Genomic DNA, 22439 nt, shown 5'->3' on the forward strand with positions numbered 1-22439 from the left:
ATGTGACTGATACAGTTTTTTAAAAGTGGAAAATAGAAAGACTTACAGATAATAAGTTATAAGAAAGAGCAGATTGATTTTTTAAATTATAATTAACAGGTTAAAGAAAATAGAGTTCGTAATAAACAAAATGAACAAAAAATGCAGAGTTTCAACATAGCATTGAAGTTCACAGAATTAACAGATATTCTAAAGCTAAGAAAAAGTGCATTTTCTGAAATTAAGAATTCATTGAATGATTTAACAGCCACCTATACAACAAAGGATAAAATTAGCAGAACTCAAAGGAGGTCAGAGGGAATATCTAAAGTAAAGAACATAAAAACTGAGCAAGGAATACTGAACAGACATTAAAAGATATGCAGGGCACAATCAACAGGTTTAATATAAGTGTAAGAGGAGTCCCTATAGAATAGAACTAAGAATAAGCAAAGAAAATACGTTAACCCAAATTCAGAAACCCTAGCAAACACCAAGTTAGATAACTATAAAGAAAGTCTCACCTAAACACACAGTATACTATCAAGTAGCTAAAAACCAGAAGCAGAGAGATAATATTAAAAATTATAGGAAGAGAAAAAATAAATATTACTTTCCACATAGCAAGAATAAAACTGAAGTCTGCCTTTTTAACAGGACTTATGGAAGAACAATATCATCTTACTTAAAATTCTAAATTTTAAAAAATCCTGCGACTTAGAATTCTATAACTAACAAAATAATCTATTTAAAATGAGGATGAAATGTCTTAGTTTTCAGACAAAAGCTGAAGAAATTCTCCAGCACACTTGGTCCACAAGAAGTACTACTAAGGAATGTCTTCAGGTGAAAGAAAAGTGATCCTCGATGGAAACATGTAACTTCTGAAGGAACAGAGATCCCTAAGAAAGGCACATCTATGGGTTGATATAAAATAGCTTTGGCTGTCTAAAACAGCAACAAGATAGTGTCGTGACAGTAACACTAAAGGGGGATAAGAGCATATGGAGTTAAGCTTTTGTAAGGTTCTTTACATTTTTGAAAGTAATAACATTACTAATTTAAGATCAACTAATACATCAGAGATATGTGTTACAATCTCTAGAGCAACCACTAGAAGAATGTTAAAATAATACATAATAGAGTCCAAATAAAAGAATAGAAAATAAATATACTCAATTAAATAAAGGCAAAATTCGAGGAGGAAATAAGAAGATATGGGACAAATAAATAGATAAATTACTTAAAGCTAGATTTACCAATAATTATATTAATTGTACATGGAATAAATAATTGAACTAAAAGGAAAAGATTGTTAGTCTAGATAGAAGCATGTAAGAGCCAACTTTATTCTGTTAGGAAAAGACACTTAATTTTAACTTACATGGGACAGAGAACAATTCTAAGTAAAATATGGGGAAAAAGGTGCAATATTAGCCAAAAGAAATGAGGTAAAGCAATATTAATAGCAAACAAAATAGGTTTTGCACAAGAAGAGACAAAAAAAAGCATTTTGCAATATTAAAAATTACTTTTAAAAATACTGTAATTTTTATATACCTAGTAAGATAACTTCAAAATATTCTATAATCCCAGCAACTTGGGAGGCTGAAGTAGGAGGATTGCAGGTTCAAAGCCAGCCTTAGCAACTTAACAGAGCCCTAAAAAACTGTAAGACCCTCTCTCAAAAAAAAAAAAAAAAAAAGTGCTGGAGCTGGAGCTCAGCAGAAGAAGAGCACTTGCCTCACATGTGAGGCACTGGGTTCAATTCTCAGCACCATATATAAATAAGTAAATAAGGGGCTAGGATTATAGCTCAGTTTGTAGAGTGCTTGCCTCGCACACAAGTCCCTGGGTTCAATCCCTAACACCTCCAAAAAAAAAAAAAAAAAAAAAATAAAGGCCCATCAACAACTTAAAAAGAGAGCTGGGGATGTGGCTCAGTGATTAAGCACCCATGGGTTCAATTCCTGGTTCAATAACAAGCCATAAAAGTTAAGAGAACCAAGGCAAAGTACAAGATAAGATTTAAATAATGTAATTAACTGAATCAACCTCAATAGCCTACTATAGAACACTGTACAAAACTACTGGATTCTGAGTTGTTTTGAAGTACCTAAAACATATTAATCAAAACCTGTGGGAGACTGCCATAGGATTTCTCAAGAGAGGGATTTATAACTGTAAATACCTTAGTGGGAAAGGAAGGCCAAACATTAACGATCTCAGGAAACTAGAAAAAGAAAGACCAATTATAAATTAAAGTAGAAAAAAAGAATATTTAATGAAAATCTCGCATAGAAGTTAAAGAATAGAAAACAAAACTTTACGATAGCAACAAAATAGAATAAAGAGATAGGCCAAACATACATGGTTTCCTAATTAAGGGCAGACTCCCCTATAGGCCTATGGGGAAAAGGTGGTCATCTCATGAATTGTGTTGTATTCAAATTGTTGGTTATACTTTTTGGTAAAATAAATAGCAAACCTTGACCCTTTACCTCATGTAAAGTACAAAAAGTGATTAGAGATTTAGAGTCTAGTGGGGTGGTGCACACCTGTAATACCAGCAACTTGGAAGGCTGAGGCAAGAGAATTGCAAGTTCATATCCAGCCTCAGCAGCTTGGAGAGACCCTGAGCAACTTATGGACCCTGTGTCAAAATTAACTATAAAACCACTGGGCAGGTAACTCAGTGGTTTAGCACTCCTGGGTTCAGTTCCTGGAACAACAACAAAAAAAAAATTTGATCATAGACCTACATGTGAAATGTAAAGCAGTAAAGCTAAAAGAAGAGAATGTCTTCTCTTTCCTCTGCATCTTTAATAGCCATTTAAACTAGAACCAGATAATCACAGTTTCCCTGATTGACTGATGGTATTTTTTCATATAAATGATACCATTTTTTTGTATATTTGTTGGCAGTTTTTATTTCTTCCTTTGGGAAAAGTCTATTCAGATTGCTTACTCATTTTTTAATTGGAATTTTGTTGGGTTTTTTTTTTTTGAGCTTTTTATTTTATATTCTGGGTATTAATTCCTTGTCAGGTGAGCAGTTTGCAAATATTTTCTCCCATTTTACAGGGTATCTCTCTTCCTTCTGTTAATTGCTTCTTAGTTTGATATAATTCCAGTTTTCTATTTTTATTTTGTTGCCTATGCTTTTGGGGTCTTGTCCAAAAAATTATCGACTATACTATTGTTTTAAATGATTTCCCCTGTGTCTTCATATACATTCTTGGTGACAATGTGAATTAGTATACTCATATGGAAAACAGAATGGAGGTTCCTAAAACAATTTTTTTTCTTTTGAGTACCAGGGATTAAACTCAGGGGCACTTAAGGACTGAACCACATCCAGCTCTATTTTGTATTTTATTTAAGAGACAGCGTCTCACTGAGTTGTTTAGTGCCTCACTTTTGCTAAGGTTGGCTTTGAACTTGTGATCCTCCTGCCTCAGCCTCCAGAGTTGCTGGAATTACAGGCATGTGCTACCTCACCCGGTTCAAACAATTATTTTTAATTTTTGAGTTAAATGAATCTCAATTTAATGAATGACTGAATGACCCAGCAATCCTACTTCTGGGTAGATAGCCAAAAGAACTGAAATTTGAATATTAAAGAGATAGCTACACTGCCATGTTTATTGAAGTCCTGTTCACATTAGTCAAAACATGAAGTTAGCTTCAGTGCTCATCAGTAGGTGAATAGATAAGCAAAACACATATATGTATATATACATATATACACACACATACACTTAAGCTATATATATAAAATACTTAAGCTATATATATGTGTATATATACATACACACACATACACACACTCTTAAGCTAGTATTATTATTAAGCTATATCTTAAGTTCAGCTGTTGAAACAGTGAAATAGATGGAAATAGAGGCCATTATGTTAAGTTAAATGAGCCAGGAACAGAAAAACAAGTACCTTCATGTTATCTTTCATATGTGAAAGCTCAGAAATTTTGATATGAGCATAAAATGGTGATTAACTAGCAGATCAGAAGGTCAACGGAGAGGGGGGATAGAAGGTTGGATAATCGGTTCTTTTTTTTTTTTTTTTTTTTTTTTTGGCCTTTATTTTATTTATTTTTAAGTGGTGCTGAGGATCTAACCCAGCGCCTCACACATGCTAGACGAGTGCCACAATCCCAGCCCAGAATAATGGGTTCTTAAACACAGAAGGAATAAGTTCTTGTGTTTCACTGCACAGCAGGGTGACTATAGTTTATAAACATATCTTTTATTTTATGAAGATCTGGAAGAGAGGAATTCAGAGGCTCCAAACAAAACAAATAAGAACATGGAAATGTTGATTACTCTTACTTGATCAATACTTTCTGTATATATGTCTTGAAATATAACACTGTACTTCCTAAATATGTATAATTGTTACATATTAAGTCAAATGAATAGAGTATCTTTATGATTTTATGAAGATTTATAAAGTGGGACACAAGCAGTAATCAAGATTGACAATTTATTACAATAAAGAATTATTCCATCAAAAAAGTAACATTAAAAGTGTGATAATGGAAGCTCTGAGCAGGGAAGATATTTGCACTACATATGTAAAATAAAGGACTGAGAATTTTAAAGAATAATAAATATTAAGAAAAAACTTATATATCAAAAAGCTTAATAGGAACCTAATAAATTAAGATATCCAAAGAATGAATAAACACATGGAACAGTGCTCAGCATTGTTAGTCATCAAAGAAATACAAATTTATACCTCAGTAAGTTACTGTCCCACCCCTATTAGGATGACTGAAATGAACAAAACTGGAAATCTTGCATTGGTAAGGATGTGGATTTAGAACTCTGAAATGTTGCTGGTGGGAGTGTAATTTTGTAGAATTCATTTGAAAACCTGTCAAGAGTCTCTTAAAGCAGTTCCATTCTTGGGCTTAAGCCTAAGAAAAATGAGTTTTTATATCCTCAAAAACATATTGAATATATGCTTAAATTTAAAATTTTTGAAACTTTTATAATATTAAAGATTGCTTATTTGAGAGCAACATTTTTTCAAATAGTGAATTGGAAAATATTGACAACTAAATGTCTGCTATTTTATGAACCGGGTAGTGCTCTGTTTCTTTCACCTTATTTGGATATATATGTATCTGAAATTCTGTCACAATGAAATAGAACCCCTCTTAATGGATTTTATATTATAAGGAAATTGTGATAAAGAGGTTGTTTTAATTTCATTAATTACTTTTTTCTTTTTTTTTCTTTTTTTTTAATTGGTTGGTCAAAACATTACAAAGCTCATGATATATCATCTTTCATACATTTGACTCAATTGGGTTATGAACTCCCATTTTTACCCCAAATACAAATTGCAGAATCACATCGGTTACACACTCTCATTTTTACATAATGGCATATTAGTGACTGTTGTATTCTGCTACCTTTCCTATCCCCTACTATCCCCCCTCCCATCTTCCCTCTCTACCTCCTCTGCTGTTCAGTTCTCTCCCTTGTTTTCCTCCCCCTTTCCCCTCACAACCTCTTATATGTAATTTTGTGTAACATTGAGGGTCTCCTACCATTTCCATATGCTTTCCCTTCTCTCTCCCTTTCTCTCCCCCCACTCGTCTCTGTTTAATGTTAATCTTTTCCTCATGCTCTTCCTCCCTGTTCTGTTCTCAGTTGCTCTCTTTATATCAAAGAAGACATTTGGCATTTGTTTTTTAAGGATTGGCTAGCTTCTCTTAGCATAATCTGCTCTAATGCCATCCATTTCCCTGCAAATTTTATGATTTTGTCATTTATTAGTGCTGTGTAATACTCCATTGTGTATAGATGCCACATTTTTTTTATCCATTCATCTATTGAAGGGCATCTAGGTTGGTTCCACAGTCTAGCTATTGTGAATTGTGCCGCTATGATCATTGATGTGGCAGTATCCCTATAGTACGCTCTTTTAAGATCCTCATGGAGTAGTCCGAGAAGGGCGATAGCTGGGTCAAATGGTGGATCCATTCATTCCCAGCTTTCCCAGGAATCTCCATACTGCTTTCCAAATTGGCCTCACCAATTTGCAGTCCCACCAGCAGTGTACAAGTGTACCCTTTTCCCCACATCCTCGCCAACACTTATTGTTGTTTGACTTCATAATGGCTGCCAATCTTACTGGAGTGAGATGGTATCTTAGGGTACTTTTGATTTGTATTTCTCTCACTGCTAGAGATGGTGAGCATTTTTTCATGTACTTGTTGATTGATTGTATGTCCTCCTCTGAGAAGTGTCTGTTCAGGTCCTTGGCCCATTTGTTGATTGGGTTATTTGTTTTCTTATTGTTTAATTTTTTGAGTTCTTTGTATATTCTGGATATTAGGGCTCTATCTGAAGTGTGAGGGGTAAAAATTTGTTCCCAGGATGTGGGCTCTCTATTTACCTCTCTTATTGTTTCTCTTGCTGAGAAAAAACTTTTTAGTTTAAGTAAGTCCCATTTGTTTATTCTTGTTATTAACTCTTGGGCTATGGGCGTCCTATTAAGGAATTTGGAGCCCGACCCCACAGTATGTAGATCGTAGCCAACTTTTTCTTCTATCAGACGCAGTGTCTCTGATTTGATATCTAGCTCCTTGATCCATTTTGAGTTAACTTTTGTGCATGGCAAGAGAAAGGGATTCAGTTTCATTTTGTTGCATATGGATTTCCAATTTTCCCAGCACCTACTTGATCATGGTGCACAATTTTTTTGATATGCTTTTGTATTCGATTAGCCAGGATTTTATTGAGAATTTTTGCATCCAAGTTCATTAGAGATATTGGTCTGTAGTTTTCTTTCTTTGAAGTGTCTTTGTCTGGTGATGTTGGCCTCATAGAATGAATTTGGAAGAGCTCCTTCTTTTTCTATTTCTTGGAATAGCTTGAAAAGTATTGGTATTAATTCTTCTTTGAAGGTTTTGTAGAACTCCGCTGTGTACCCATCCGGTCCAGGGCTTTTTTTGGTTGGTCGTCTTTTGATGGCTTCTTCTATTTCTTCCTTTGTTATTGGTCTGTTTAAATTGTGTGTGTCTTCCTGACTCAATCAGGGCAGATCATATGACTTAAGAAATTTATCGATATCTTCACTATCTTCTGTTTTATTGGAATATAGGGTTTCAAAATACTTTCTAATTATCTTCTTGTATTTCTGTAGTGTCTGTTGTGATATTGCCTTTTTCATCCCGTATGTTAGTAATTTGAGTTCTCTCTGTTCTTATCTTCGTTAGCATGGCTAAGGGCCTGTTGATCTTATTTATTTTTTCAAAGAACCAACTTTTAGTTTTATCAATTTTTCAGTGTTTTTTTTTTGTTTCAATTTCGTTGATTTCTGCTCTAATTTTAATTATTTCTTGTCTTCTACTACATTTGCTGTTGTTTTGCTCTTCCTTTTCTAGGTTTTTGAGGTGTAGTGTGAGTTCATTTATTTGTTGGTTTTTTCTTTTTTTGAGGAAAGAACTCCAAGAAATGAATTTCCCCCTTAAAACTGCTTTCATTGTGTCCCATAGATTCTGGTATGTTGTGTTTGTATTGTCATTTGTCTTTAAGAATTTTTTTATCTCCTCCTTTATGTCTTCTGTAACCCATTGATCATTCAGTAACATATTTTTCATTTTCCATGTGATGTAGGATTTTTCCTTCTTTCTTTTATCATTGATTTCCAGTTTCATTCCATTATGATCAGATATGATGTATGGTATTATCTCCACGCCTTTATATTTACTAAGAGTTGCCCTATGGCATAATATATGGTCTATCTTTGAGTAGGATCCATGTGCTGCTGAGAAGAAAGTGTATCCACTTGATGATGGTTGACATATTCTATATATATCGGTTAAGTCTAGGTTATTGATTGTGCTGTTGAGTTCTATAGTTTCTTTATTCAGTTTTTGTCTAGAGGATCTGTCTAATGGTGAGAGCAGTGTGTTGAAGTCACCCATAATTATTGTATTGTAGTCTATTTGACTCTTGAACTTGAGGAGAGTTTGTTTTATGAACATTGCAGCTCCATTGTTTGGTGCATACAAATTGATAATTGTTATGTCCTGTTGGTGGATGGTTCCTTTTAACAGTATATAGTGTCTTTCTTTATCCCTTTTGATTAACTTAGGTTTGAAGTTGATTTTATTCGATATGAGTATGGCCACTCCTGCTTGCTTCCGAGGGCCATGTGAGTGGTATGATTTTTCCCAACCTTTTACCTTCAGCCTGTGTATGTCTTTCCCTATCATGAGTCTCCTGAAGGCAGCATATTGTTGGATTTGTTTTTTTGATCCAGGTTACTAGCCTATGTCTCTTGATTGGTGTGTTTAGGCCATTAACATTTAAGGTTACAATTGAAATATGATTTGTACTTCTAGTCATGTTTATTTATTTATTTATTTTAGTTTGGCTAGTTTTTACTTTTTGGTTATTTTCCTCCCCCTTTACTGAGATACCTCCCGCTGTTAGTTTGGGCACTATTTTTCAATTCCTCTTCTTGTAGTATTTTGCTCAAAATGCTTTGCAGTGCTGGTTTTCTTGCTGCAAATTCTTTTAGCTTTTGTTTATCGTGAAAGATTGTAATTTCATTGTCAAATCTGAAGCTTAATTTTGCTGGCTACAGTATTCTTGGTTGGAATCCATTATTTTTCAGCGTTTGAAATACATTGTTCCAGGATCTTCTCGCCATCAAAGTCTGTGTTGAAAAATCAGTCGTTAACCTAATTGGTTTACCCCTGAATGTGATCTGCCTCCTTTCTCTCGTAGCTTTTAATATTCTCTCCTTATTTTGTATGTTGGCTATCTTCAAAATTATATGTCTTGGAGTTGGTCTATTATGGTTTTGAATGTTTGGGGTCCTGTAGGCTTCCAGGATTTGGCAATCCATTCCATCTTTCATCTCTGGGAAGTTTTCTAGAATTATTTCATTTAATATGTTGTCCATTCCTTTGGTTTGAATCTCTATGCCTTCTTCTATCCCAATGACTCTCAGATTTGGTTTTTTTAATGACATCTCATATCTCTTGAATAGATTGCTCGTGGGATTTAAGCATCTTTTCTGGGTTGACTGTATTCTTTTCAAGTTGATAAACTTTGTCTTCATTATCTGATGTTCTAACTTCTACTTGATCTAGTCTGTTTGTAATATTCTCGTTTGAGTTTTTAATTTGGTTTATAGTTTCCTGCATCTAGGATTACTGTTTGATTTTTTTAAAGATCTCTATCTCCTGGTAAAGCTCGTTCTTTGCCATTTGAATTTGTTTGTTTAATTCATTTTCAAAACATACTTTTATTGCTTGGACTTGCTGTCTCATGTCTTCTCTAATATTCCTTTCCATCTGAGTTAGGTATGCCTTGAGTTCTTTCCCTATCCATGCTTCTGATGCTTCTAGGTCCTCCTGTAGAATTAAGTTGTCCTGCATTGTTTGTACTCCTTTTTTCCCTTGTTTTTTCATGATGTTCACGTTACTTTCCAGCTCTATTTGATTGCTGTGTTTCTGCTCTCTTCTATAGATTTGTTTTGGTTTTGTATATCTCTGTTGTCTCTCCTTTGTATTGGTAGACTATGCCTGCTAAAGTGGGTTCTGCTGAGCTCCAGTGACGTCACCTCTCTGCTATGGCGGGCCCCAGGCTCCTTGCCGGGGTGTCTGAATGGGGGGGGGGGTGGGACTGGACTGTCTCTGGCTGGTTTCAGCTCCCGGTTGCCGGCATGCGGGCGGTCTCCAGCCGCCCAGTCGCGCGGGCAGCAGGCGGGCGGTCTCTAGCCGCCCAGTCGCCAGGGCAGCGGGTGGGCTGTCGCCAGCGGGGGGCTATCTGTAGCCACCCAGTCTCGCGGTAGGTCACTGGCGGGTGGGCGTTCTCCAGCCGCCCAGTCACGCGGGCAGTGGGTGTACTGTCGCCGGCGGGCGTGCGGTCTCCAGCCGCCCAGTCACAATTGCCTGGCCTCTAGTCCCCTGGTTTCTCCTGCTAGACCAGCTTTCCCCTGAGTGATGCCTCTTGGCAGTTCAAACTGTACTCTGGGCCTGCCGTTTGTTGGGTGTGGAGGGTGGCTATTGGGAACCCCAGCACTCTATTGTTTTGATGTTTTTCCGCTTGCCCCTCCCCCAGCGCTGGCTAGACAGGTTTCGTTTTTTGCCGCTGATGGGAGGGGGAGTTGAAGGTCAGGTGTCTCTAGTTTTCCCCGCGTCTTTATGCAGGCTCGCTCTGATAATCCCTCTCCCGGAAAGCCTAGGAGAGATTTTATGCGAATTTCCTGCTGTATGGGAGATGAGGTGAGTAACACACACCTGTTTTATTGTTGCATCTGTCGGAGAGTGGCGGTGGTTACTTCAGCTCTCCAAGATGGTGGCCACTGGTTTCCTTGGTGGAGTTTCCATTGTGGGGGATAGAACTGTAATGCTTCCTTCCCTGTCTGAAATCCCAAGCTCAGCCCCGGGGGTCAGTGAGGGCTCAGCTGGCAGGATTCCACAGAATCCGCAGCAATGTTTCTCCCTGCTTGCTGGTCGCTTCTCGGCAGAGCCCTGCCGTCTGTAGCCGCCAATTACTTTTTTATTGTTCCTATGGATTTATCCAGTAAAGAAGAATTATTTAAACATATATTTTAATTCATTTCTGCTGTGATTCCTTGGCCATTTTTTTAAGTACCTTCGTAGGTCCTGTCTCCTGAGGAAAAGACTACAGTAAACAAAGACGAATGGGGGGAGAGAAACGGAGAGAGAAGGGAAAGCACATGGAAATAGTAGGAGACCTTCAATGATACATAAAATTATAAGAGGTTATGAAGGGCAAGGGGGAGGGAAAAAAAAGGGAGAGAATTGAACAACAGCAGGGGAGGTAGAGAGGGAAGATGGGAGGGGAGGGGAGGGGAGGGGGGATAGTAGGGGATAGGAAAGGTAGCAGGATACAACAGTCACTAATATGGCATTATGTAAAAATGTGAATATGTAACAGATGTGATTCTGCAATCTGTATTTGGGGTGAAAATGGGAGTTCAAAACACAATTTGAGTCAAATGTATGAAAGATGATATATCATGAGCTATGTAATGCTTTAAATAATCAATAAAAAAAATTTTAAAAAAAAAGAATAATTAATTGTACTTCTAAAGCAGTGCAACCACTAGATGTCAGTGTAATTCCAGTAACAAAAAATTATCTCAGCACTTTTAAATGTTTGAGACAGAAAGTGTCAGGACTAGTTTAAATTCTCTGTTTTGATAAATGTTTGGCTTAACATTTAAACTTTATTAATAATCTTTGAAATTTGATGTGTTAGATTCAGTTATGGTGAGAAAGTTTCCAATTTGATTATTTTGAAAGTTAAAAAATAAAAGCACCGGGCTGGGGATGTGTATCAAGCGGTAGCAGGCTCGCCTGGCATGCGTGCGGCCCAGGTTCGATCCTCAGCACCACATACAAAAAAAAAAACAAAAACGAAGATGTTGTGTCCGCCGAATACTAAAAAATAAATATTAAAATTCTCTCTCTCTCTCTCTCACTCTCTCTTTAAAAAATAAAAAAAAAAAGTAAAAGCACCATTATATGGCTCACTGTTTTACTATAAAATAGTTCGAATAGATACTTTCACACCACCAAATCAATTTATTTCCATCCCTTCCCATTCACTTCCCCCCACCCTTTAACTGCACATTCCTTCCTTCTGATCCTGGAAATCCCTGCTTTCTTTACCTGTGTTATAAAGAGTTGACTTTTCCCACACTTAGTTTTTGTTTCTTGTCACCTCGTTCTCTTCAAGGTTCAGCCTGGAGAGGGAAATAAAGCTGCCTTCAATGATATGCGAGCCTTGTCTGGTGGTGAGCGTTCTTTCTCAACAGTCTGCTTCATTCTTTCCCTGTGGTCCATCGCCGAATCACCTTTCAGATGCCTGGATGAGTTTGATGTTTACATGGTACTGTTAAATTTTAAATCATGTAATTTTTGTTAATTTAAAATGTATCCTTAGAAAGCAAAAAATGCTTCAATTTTTTTTATAATAGAAAAGAGTCTGCCCTGACTAGCAGTCTTTGGGGGGGGGGGGGAGGAACCCTAGAGATGGAGTTCTGTCCCTTGCTATCATGCTGTACATCCAGGGACCCTGTCCCAGATTTCAGTTCTTCTCTCCCATAATGAACATCCTGTCTGTCCATCCAATGGAATTTTCTTCAGCTTCTTCCCTAGCTTATTTCCATAAACTCAGAAATATGTTCAGGCTGTTATTATCTAACAAAATTGTCACCAGGTCATCACTCTTGCTCTTACTGTTTGCTGTTGGCTGTCCCGTGGCAAAGTATATATTTTAAGGGTGTAAGAGCATTTGACTTTGAACTAAAAAAAAAAAAAAAAAAAACCTAGAATTTGAGACCAGCCTCTGCTACTAAATACCTAAGTTGAAGCCAGGTATTTAGTTGTTGGCAGCTCAGTTTCTGCATGAATGGAAAAGTTATGAATGCTTCCTAGGGTTGTAGTGAGGCTCAAGTGAGGTCCTGCATGTGATGGGCTCACATGGCCCAGATAAATCAGCAATTACTCTCTTTAATACTTCTTTCCTAAGCCCATGGTAGTCTGGGTTTAGGCTGCCCTACTGCAGGAAAACTTGTTTAACAGAAATCCTACATGAGCTTATACCTACTCTATTTCTTCAAGTACATGGCACCACAGACCTGTCCTCCATCCCTTAGCATGTGTCATCTTGCCAGCTTGCACACTCTGCTTCCTGGTTTTACTGTATTCTACTGTTTAGAGTCTGCTAGGCTGCCTTCCCTAATTCTAGTGTTCTTAAATGTTTTCTTTGTTTGCTTGTTACACTATTATTGATTTTCTTGGACTCTGTACCCTCTTTTCTACTCTCTACCATCTCAGGAGTGTGCGTGCATTCACAGAGTCCCCAAAGCTGTTAACTGCACATGGGCACTTACCAGATAGAAGCCTCTCTTCCTGACATCTCTCTTACATTCTAGATCTGTATGCTCCACTGCCTGTTGGTTATCACCTAGTAAACAGCCAGTCTCTCAAATGCAGTTTGAGACATTGTGTGTCTTCCTCTGAAAGCCTTTTGCTTTTCCTAAATTCCCTACCTTGTTTAGTGCCAAACTGTCATTACCACCACTATCACCTAGCTTCAAACCCTGCAGTTTATTTATGACTCTTCCTTTCCTTTTACTTATATACTAAGTCTGACCTCCCTCTGCTCCTCTTGAAGCTGTGCTAGTCTTTGCCTCTTCTTCCTTCTCACCACAATTCTGGTGCCTCTCATCCCTCTCTGTTTGTCTTGCCTGCCATGAGAACCTCCTGTCCCTACTCCCAGATTTCTGCCTTGCTCCTCCATCTGTGTGTCCTCTACCTTTTTAGCAGGTTTATATTTTCTAAAATAGATCTGATCTCACCTATTTAAAGCCCCTCAGTGGTTAATTATTATATTTGGGATGTATGTTTAATTCTGTAGGGTAATTTTGAGACCTTCATGATGTAGTATTTGTGGGCATTTTCAGATGTACTAAGCTATTTGTAATTTTCCAAATATGCCATCTCTGCCTATTGTGCCCTCTTTAGCTATGCATCAGACCCTCCTTATCTTTTAAGACTTGGCTCACATGTCACCCTTATGACACCTTCTATGACCACCGTATCCTCTCAAAAGAACTTCTAAGAGTTTCCTTGACACTGCCTTAAAATATTATTTTTATATTATGAAGATACATAAATTTTATATTGTATATTATTAATTATTATAGTGTTTTTCATTGTTACAGTCACCTCTTTTTATGTGTGAATCTCCCACCAGATTGTAACCTTTTTAAGATTATCTGTGTCTTAATCATGTTTATGTCTTCTAGTGCTTAGCCCATAGTAAATAGTTAGTAAATAATTATTCACAAATCAGAATTTATATTTGTTAGTACTCAATTATTCACTGTCAATTTTTTCCTTTTATGTAATTGCTAAAGATGGGTTGGAACTCCTCTGAGAATTGTCTTCAAGCTAATTTACAAGTCAGAGATGATAATTATTCTTTTCATGCAGTGTTTTTGTATAAAATGTCATTATGTAGTCTTATTGCCCATATTGTATGTCAAATGGAATTCTGAGCAGTTTCTTTCTCTTTTAGAAAATATAGCAAAACTTGGAGCCCCATTTGATTCCAAAACCCATGTTCTAAACCATGCATACTGTCACATACAGTGTCAAATAAGACCTTTATTTGTCTATTTTCAATTTTCAGGAAGTTTTAAGTGAGGGATTAAATGATACTTTGATTTTTTTTCTCTATTTAACTCAAATTATAAGCAGGGTCTATTCATTTAGTTTCAAATTCTAGCTCTAATGAAGCATTATTCTTTTTGTATACATTGATGTGCTCTTTAACTTATTTTAAAGATTCAAGGAATTGACCTGTAAATTCAAATTGGTTTATAATTGTACAGGCTATATAAGGTAATGAGGAAGGATTTTAAAACATTTAAAAAATATTATCTCTTAATCATTGAGGGACAATTTGAGAGACTTGATAAATATGAAATCAGACACTTTTGATTTTATTCTGAGTGATTAAACCATTACTGAACTAATTAAATTTATACTGTTAGCATTTAGTTGTATCATTTGCACATTTTCTGATTATTTTAATTGCTACTTGAATTTGAGTTAGGGGGCCATACATGCAAATATTTTGACTATTATATAGGAATATTTTTAGTATAAGAGTAAACTGGAAGATATATTTATTTAGTTATTTTCCTCTAATAGTTTCTGATACTGTCTTTCCAGGTATAAATTCCTCGGCATCATAGACAAAGTAAATCTGGGAGTTTCTATCAGCCAGTAGAATGCTGGTTTTATAGAAATGGGATAAAATATAGTACCAATCGTAACCTTTGTCTTTGTTCTCCAGGATATGGTTAACAGGAGAATTGCAATGGATATGATACTTAAGATGGCAGATTCCCAGCGTTTTAGACAATTTATCTTGCTTACCCCTCAAAGCATGAGGTAACTTCTTAAAACTTCTGCGGGTGTATATATATGTTAAGGGGGAAAGAAATCTTCTTTTTCTTTGAAAACTTAATTTATCTTAGCCTTTAAATGCAAATGTGTAAGTGACCAATGAAGAGAAAACCCCTGTATTGGTTCAGGACGTTTAGAATAATTTCTCCTTATTTAGCTCTTTAAAATTTTGTTTGTGTGATCTTCCTTCCATAAACTAATTAAAATATGATTATTGACTTTTTAGTATTTCTATTTTTAATTTGTTTCTTTGTGATTACTCTGACCAACTAATAATATAATTTTAGTATTATATGTAGTACAGAGAAACAATGCATGGTTTCCCTAGTCTTGACTCTTTTCTTGGGGATTTGCAAATACTAGTCTTTCTAAATAAAGAACTCTGCTATGCTGTTAATCTATATTTGTTGGGTATCTACAGTGTCAGGCACTGTGTCACTTAGAGTTGGTATTCGGCCTCTGAAATGGCCCTATGATCGTTTGGGATTTAAACTTCTGATTAAGAATATTCATGTAACTCTTTCCTGGCTAGACAAGAGTAAGAGTTTAAAATAGTTGAGCTGGGCACGGTGGCACATGCCTGTAATCCTAGCAACTTGGGAGGCTTATTGCAAATTCAAAGCAACTCAGCCTAAGCAACTTAGCAAGATCTGTCTCGGAATAAAAAGGACTGAGGATGTGGCTCAGCAGTTAAGCATCCTTGGGTTCAATCCCTGAAATAAAATATCCTCCTTCATTTTCTTTTCCTCTATGCTGAAAACCCATGGGATCTAAGTAGTAAGTTAATTTTTTAAATGAAAACAAATATTTCCTTATTGCAAATTATATTTCTCCTAGAACTCTTCATATTAGATGTATCCTGATCTTAGCAAATAACAATCATGTAGGTTTGTATTTTCATGAAGTAGTATTAGGCTTTGGTGTTTTGGTTTTTTTGTTTTCCCCCAAGGTGCTAGTAATAGAATGTAGGACCTTGCACATGGTAGGCAAGTGCTTTACCCTAGATTTTTGTTTTCAATGGACAAAAACTTTCTTGGAAATTTGAGTAATTAATTTTGCTTTCTCTAGCTCACTTCCTTCAAGTAAACTGATTAGAATTCTTCGAATGTCTGATCCTGAAAGAGGACAAACTACTTTGCCTTTCCGACCTGTGACTCAAGAAGATGATGACAACTGAACTAAATTTGTAATTTAATATGCCTTGTCCTCATGTTGAAAGATTCGTGAGGGGAAAAAATCTGGACTATTTGAATAACACGAGACTGGAGATATTCTAAAATAAAACAATCTCCTTTTATCTGACTATAATAAAATGTTTAAATAAGCCTAGGAAACCAGCTATACAACCAGCAATTGAAAATTACTTTTACTTTCCTTTGAGAAAATCAGTTACATTGTACTGGTTTAAATTGTTTTAAGTTCTTTTTGTTTGTTTTTGTTTGTTTGTTTATTTTTAACCATCTACTTTTGTAGATTGTTTTTCAGAAGTAAAATTTTATACATATGCATATGTACATATCTGTTTAATTTGATTTATTTCTATAGTATTTTTAAAAAATTAAAATAAAAACTTGAGTACCTCATTATATTTAGTTTTGCTTTTCCAGAATATTACATTCTACCATTAAATTATCAAAAGTAGTTGAAGGGAGGGATTTCACATTGTAGAAGGGGTGCAAGTGTGTTCTATGGATACATACAATAGACCTATTTTTTTTTTTTTTTTTTTTTTTTTACAAAATCTATTAGTTATCAGGACCCTACACAGGACTAGAATTACAAAATCTCTGCCTACAGGCAATTTTTAACCCCAGAGGTTCAATTGTAGATTTGGGTTGTGGCTTTTTATTATTGTATATCATCAAATGTAAGATGCTGTCTGTTTATAAGACACTTGTGAAGTACTGAAGCACTGCCAACTGATAGAATGCTTTTTTTCTCAGATCTTTACCTGTGCCCTATATAATAAGAACTTGTAACCAGTATAACCAGTATCAAATAGATGATGATGCAGTTATTTATCCTGACTAGATGCCTGCTGGCTTGGTTTAAAAGCCCTCAGTTTGCAGTCGAGGTGCTCTCAGCTGAGAGGATACAGGACAGAGGGTCTGTGCACACAGGGCTGGGAGAAGAGCTGGGGAAATGGTGGTTGCTTGTGGAGCAGGAGAGCAGTTAGTAGCTGCATGAGCCAAAAACTGCACCTTTGATGGTGAGCTATCATTCAATTATAAGAAATATCCTAGTTTTTAGAAATGTTAAAAAGTGTGCCCCTAGGAATGATCAAACACAGTTTATTGTAAAAAAAAGAAAAAGTGATTTATGACTTTTTAAAGAAAACATGAATAGAACTGTTGCCCATATTTTCTGTTTGATACTAGTTTTAGTGCAAAACTATTTAAAAAAACACATTGACTATCAATGAGCATTCCTTATATTACTAGCAATAAATATTAGAATATGTATTTATGAAACTGAAAAGGAAATATTTTAAGAAAAGCAGTATTTTAAGAACAAGGACATTTCTATAAGAAAAACTAGATTTTGGTTTTGGTGGTGGAGGAGTCTAATTTTGATTTAAATTGAAATAAGCTGCTAATAAAAATCCAAAAACTTGTTTTCTAATCAACAACTATAGAAAGAGGAAAATGTGTGCTGTTCTAAACATTCGCTGCTGACCACATAAAATCTGATTTTTAAGTTACATTTATAACTCATTTGTATCAAAAATATTTTAACGTGTGCTTTTTCAAATAAACGGAGTAGAATTTACCAAATGCATTAATTTTTTATTAGCTAAGGAATCTCAGTAAATTTTTGTGACAGTTTTCAATATTATGCTTCTTAATACAAAATGGGAAATATAATGCTCAGGTGTCTGAAAGTCTCCTGTTGAACTGAAGGTCATTCGTTGCTTTGGTTTCACAAAATTTTGGTTTCAGCCATCATCAAGTTACCATATCTTCCTTCATCTGTGTTCCAAGTAGTAATATTAGAGTAAAAGAATAAAAATAAATTATTCTTTTAAAATATATGTAACATCTAAAAATAAAATTATATGCATTAAAGTCATGGTTTTGTGAGTTGGGAAAAGCAGTAATTGACCAGCTTCAGTCTCTTTATTATTAGTAGTCACTTAAATGTGTCATATGGTGATCTTGAACTTCTAGAATAAAGTTCCAGGAAACAAGGAAGAAAGGCTTCCTTGATCTTCAATCCTACCTTCTCAAATCTTTGCACTGGAAATGATTAAAATCATTTTCAAACTGACAAATATGGTGTTATAGTAAGCCAAGATGTAAATACGGCATATGCTCCCACCGTGATGTGCTGCCTCACCACAGCCGTGATCATGGACTGGAACCTCTGAAACTCAGTGAACTTTCAGGGGGGCTTAGGTGACCAACATTTTACTTAGAAGATATAATTGACTATCCTTTGCTTGCTAGACCCCTGTACGTCCTTTGCTGTCAACTCCTCCAAAGATGACCTTTAAGTCTATGCTTTACTTGTGACATGACTTAAAACTGGAATAAGTGTCTGGCCTCTTTAAGAAGGTAGTTTGCTGGGTGTGGTGGCACATGCCTGTGAGAGTCTTGGGAGACTGAGGCAATAGGCTCACAGGTTCAAAGCTGGCCTCAGCAGCTTATCAAGGGCCTAAGCACTCAACAAGACCCTGTGTCTAAATTTTAAAAAAGGGGGGATTGGGGATGTGGTTAAGCACCCCTGTGTTTGATCCCCCTGTATCTCCCCCCCGCCCAAAAAAAAGGTAGTTTATTCAGAAATTGTGATCCTGAGTGTCAGGGAAAATGAGGCCTTAAAGCAATGGTGTTGCCCTTTAAGAAATAGTTATTAAAATTAAGAAATATAGAAACTTGGGACTGCTAAGTGCAGAAAGTTGAGCCTAGAAAACAAGAATCTTAGGGCATTTTACTTTTGCAACAGCAGCAGGGGGTTAAGTAGTTAAATTAGCATGGGAATGACACTGGCAGGGATGTTAAGCTAGACCCAGAAGAACTTAAGCCTACTTGAATGACCTACCTATAGTTGGTCCTTTCTGAAGGAACCACTTTGGGTTGGGATAGCAAGGAAGATGGTGGGGATTCTGTTTGCTAGATCTGAGTGTGTCTAAATGCAACCTGACTGCAGAATGCTGAGTTAAGCATGGACCTCAGCTCAGGGATTCACCTTCAGCTTTGATCCAACAGTATCCCCTCTGTTCTTCATTCTCCATGACATTTTATTGTCCAAAAATGCACCAACAGAACCCCTCCATGTTCTTACAGATCCTTACTTTGTGAAGTCTTTTCTAGATCTGTGCAGATTTGTGACTCACTTATTCAGTGGAACACAGTAGAAATGACCTTGTATGGCTTCCTAAGGCTCAATCTGAAAAGAAGTGAAACTCCTGCTTTGGTCTTTGAAATACTCATGGGCTCTGTTCAAGGAAGGAGCCAAAGTACTGTGTGGAGAAACCATGCAGGGAAGACCTCAGATTATAAGAGGAGGGACGCCCAGTTACTCCTCACTGCTTCAAGTCCCCATGTCCCACTGTCTCACTATAACTATCTGGGATACCCTAAGCCAGAACTACCCCATTGAGTTTTTGTAGAAGTAGGGGCTCACAAAAACCATGAGACATGATATAATTGTTTTAAGCCACTAAACTGGAGTGATTTGTTGTATAGCAATAGTAACCAAAAAAAGATTTGGGTAGCTGAAAGAAGTTCCAAAATAAATCTAAGCCACATGGTACTGGCTGAAAGGTCTCATGAATCTAAAGAGTGATTATAAAGATGTTAACAGAAGCCTGGATGTTTTCAGTGAGGGCATGACAGGAAGTGGACCCTTGTTAGGTGGTGGTGGGAAGTTTGGCAACACTGAAGCTGTGGTAACATAGGAAATACACGTAGCCAATTACTCTAGCCAAGGTATCCTGATAGAATGTGAAAAGTACCCTCTATCCACTGCCTATAAGGACATGTGAGAGGAACAAGTAATGCCATTAAGGAGCCAAGATGATTCTTCATTCCCATAGTCCTCTAGGTGGCAACTGATTTTCAAATTATAAAAAGGTTGCAGTACAAAAATCAACTCCAGGGTAGTATTGTAAGATCCTTTGTGAGGACCTCAGAAAGATCTAAGGCAGCAGTTTTAGAACATTTCAGACCAAAGGCTGACTTCTAAAAGGGTGTCCTTCAGGCCCTCTCCATTAAGCAATAGGACTTCTAAGGGTATTGAGAAGAGCAATCTCATTAAGAAGTGTCTTTTAATGCAGTGGATCTTCATAAGAAACTCATAAAGCTTTTAAAACAATTGTGTCATCTTTAACTGAAAGAGTAAAACACAGTACAAATGAAGACTTTATACACCTGAACTTTTATGAGTAGGCAATCCGTGGACAGAAAACTACTATATACAGACTGCTTTTTTTTGTTAAGAGAGAAAGACAGCTCAGGATAGCAATAAGCACAAAAGGCGGAGCCAAGAGCCATGGAGAATAATCTCCAGATAATAGGTCTGAGCCCTGATCAGGAAAATGGAGCTCAGAATTGCTGTGGACCAGAGACAGGTGCTTTTCATTTCCTTCATCTTATGAAATATATTCCTGGCAGTTTCTCCAAGCCTATACCATTTCATGCTGTGGGAGGAGAGGGGAGCAGATAGATATCCATTTGGCTCACAGGTCGTTGTATCAAGAAGCTCAGGAGGCTGAGGCAGGAGGATTTAAGGTCAGCCTCAGCAAAAGCGAGACTCTAAGCAACTCAGTGAGACCCTGTCTCTAAATAAAATGCAAAATAGGGCTGGGGATGTGGTTCAGTGGTTGAGTAACCCTGAGTTCAAGCCCTGGTACCAAAATAAGAAGAAAGGAGGAGAAGGAAAAGAAGGAGCGGGGGAGAAGGGGAAGAGGAGGGGAAGGGGGACAGGAGGAGGAGGAGGAAGACAAGGAAGAGAAGAAGGAGGAGGAGAAGAAGAAAGAGGGGAAGGAAGAGAAGGAGAATAATAATAATAATAAATAATGGGATTCAGTATGGTGTACTCAAGCCTTGACATGATAAGACCCTGGGCCTCAAGCTTGATTCTGAGTCATGGTAGGAGGCTTTTGTGGTTTCTTGGGAAAACATGTTATATGGGAAGAAATGTGAACTGCAGCTATGAGGTAGACTATGGCAGCTTGTTTAACAAAGATGACAATATCTTTCATACTGCATGTTCTTCTAGAATCTTTCCTCACTCCATCAAGAGATAGTCTAATTCCCTTCTGGACTATGAATAGTATATGCCTTTCTTATAACTAATATAATGCTATGGAAGTGATACTTTGTGTCCATGTTTTTCTGAAGCGAGATCAAAAGGACAGTGAAACTTCCAACTGCACCAGATACTTGTACTGGAACTCTGAACTGCCATATAAGTAGTATGACTGCTCTGAGGCAGCCATGCTATGAGGTAGCACAACTAGCCCTTGGTAATGATTTGAGAACAGAGATCCCCACCAGCTTCCTGCTGCTTCAGCTCATTTCATCTCCAGTTACCAACTGACTGGAGCTGCACCAGAGTCTTACAATAAAATGATTGTTTCTATTTTAAGCCACTGGGTTTTGGGGTTGAATTTTTGTGGAGCAATAGTAACTAAACCAGGCCAATTGCTGTCCACCCCCATAGAAACCAGTATAATGTGATATTTCCTTTATCTTATGTGATTTTGGGGTTCTTTTGTGAAAATGTACATTTTTGTTTGTATGTATACTATTCTGTGAAGCAGATCATATTCCCTCTCCACTCAGTCTTCTAAAAAATACATCCATGTTGCCATGGGTACATCAGCCTATTGTTTCCAGCTCATGTGAAGTATACCGTAGGGCCATCCACCATATTTTACTTACCTGTTAGTTTAGTGATGAAGCAATACTCACACTGCAGCCACCACAGAGGTCCTGGAACATATTTCTGAGTGGCCCTTTGTGTTTCTTGGGGCAATATGCTCAGGAATGGGGATGCTGGGTCAGAGGGCATATGTACACTTGTAAGTACTGCCAGCTCTTCTTCAGGATCCCTGCCAGGCAGTCTGCACAGTAGCAGCAGTGAGCTCCAGAACAACATTCTTATCTGCTGCTCCAGTTTCTACATTTTACTTATGAAAAGAACTGGCCAGTCTGCTGGAGGGTACATTTTCCATAAGTGCCCCAGATAGTGACATGGTTCCCTCCCTTTCTTCAGAAGGTCTTATTTCAAACATCACAACACTACACCGTGCAAAGAGCCACCACTGTGTCCTGTCACTTGCCTTTCTTCCCACCTTGCGGTATTTTTCTTCATAATTTTTACAATTTGATATCTGCATATGTCTATTTTTGATGGTTGTCTCCTACACACACACAAAAGGTAGCATTGGGGTGCACAGTAGATGATCAAAACTTGTCGTGATGAAATGACCCAGAGCCTACTTCACCAGATGCCA

At 36.9% G+C, this 22439-nt stretch overlaps 1 protein-coding gene across 2 annotated transcripts in view; it reads left to right on the forward strand.

Annotated features, from left to right (window-relative positions):
• The window catches only part of SMC6 (structural maintenance of chromosomes 6), a 76889-nt gene extending 60326 nt beyond the window's left edge, over window positions 1–16563 (forward strand). For both annotated transcript variants that reach the window (XM_081264121.1, XM_081264120.1), the window contains 3 exons: window positions 11736–11888; window positions 14868–14965; window positions 16049–16563. In XM_081264121.1, coding sequence (XP_081120247.1) covers window positions 11736–11888; window positions 14868–14965; window positions 16049–16157 — 360 coding nt within the window. In that variant the 3' untranslated portion in view covers window positions 16158–16563. The remainder of the gene's footprint in view (window positions 1–11735; window positions 11889–14867; window positions 14966–16048) is intronic.
• Window positions 16564–22439: the final 5876 nt, after the last annotated feature.

The sequence above is a fragment of the Spermophilus citellus genome, assembly GCF_964194105.1.
Source record: "Spermophilus citellus genome assembly, chromosome: 13".
Classification (NCBI taxonomy): domain Eukaryota; kingdom Metazoa; phylum Chordata; class Mammalia; order Rodentia; family Sciuridae; genus Spermophilus; species Spermophilus citellus.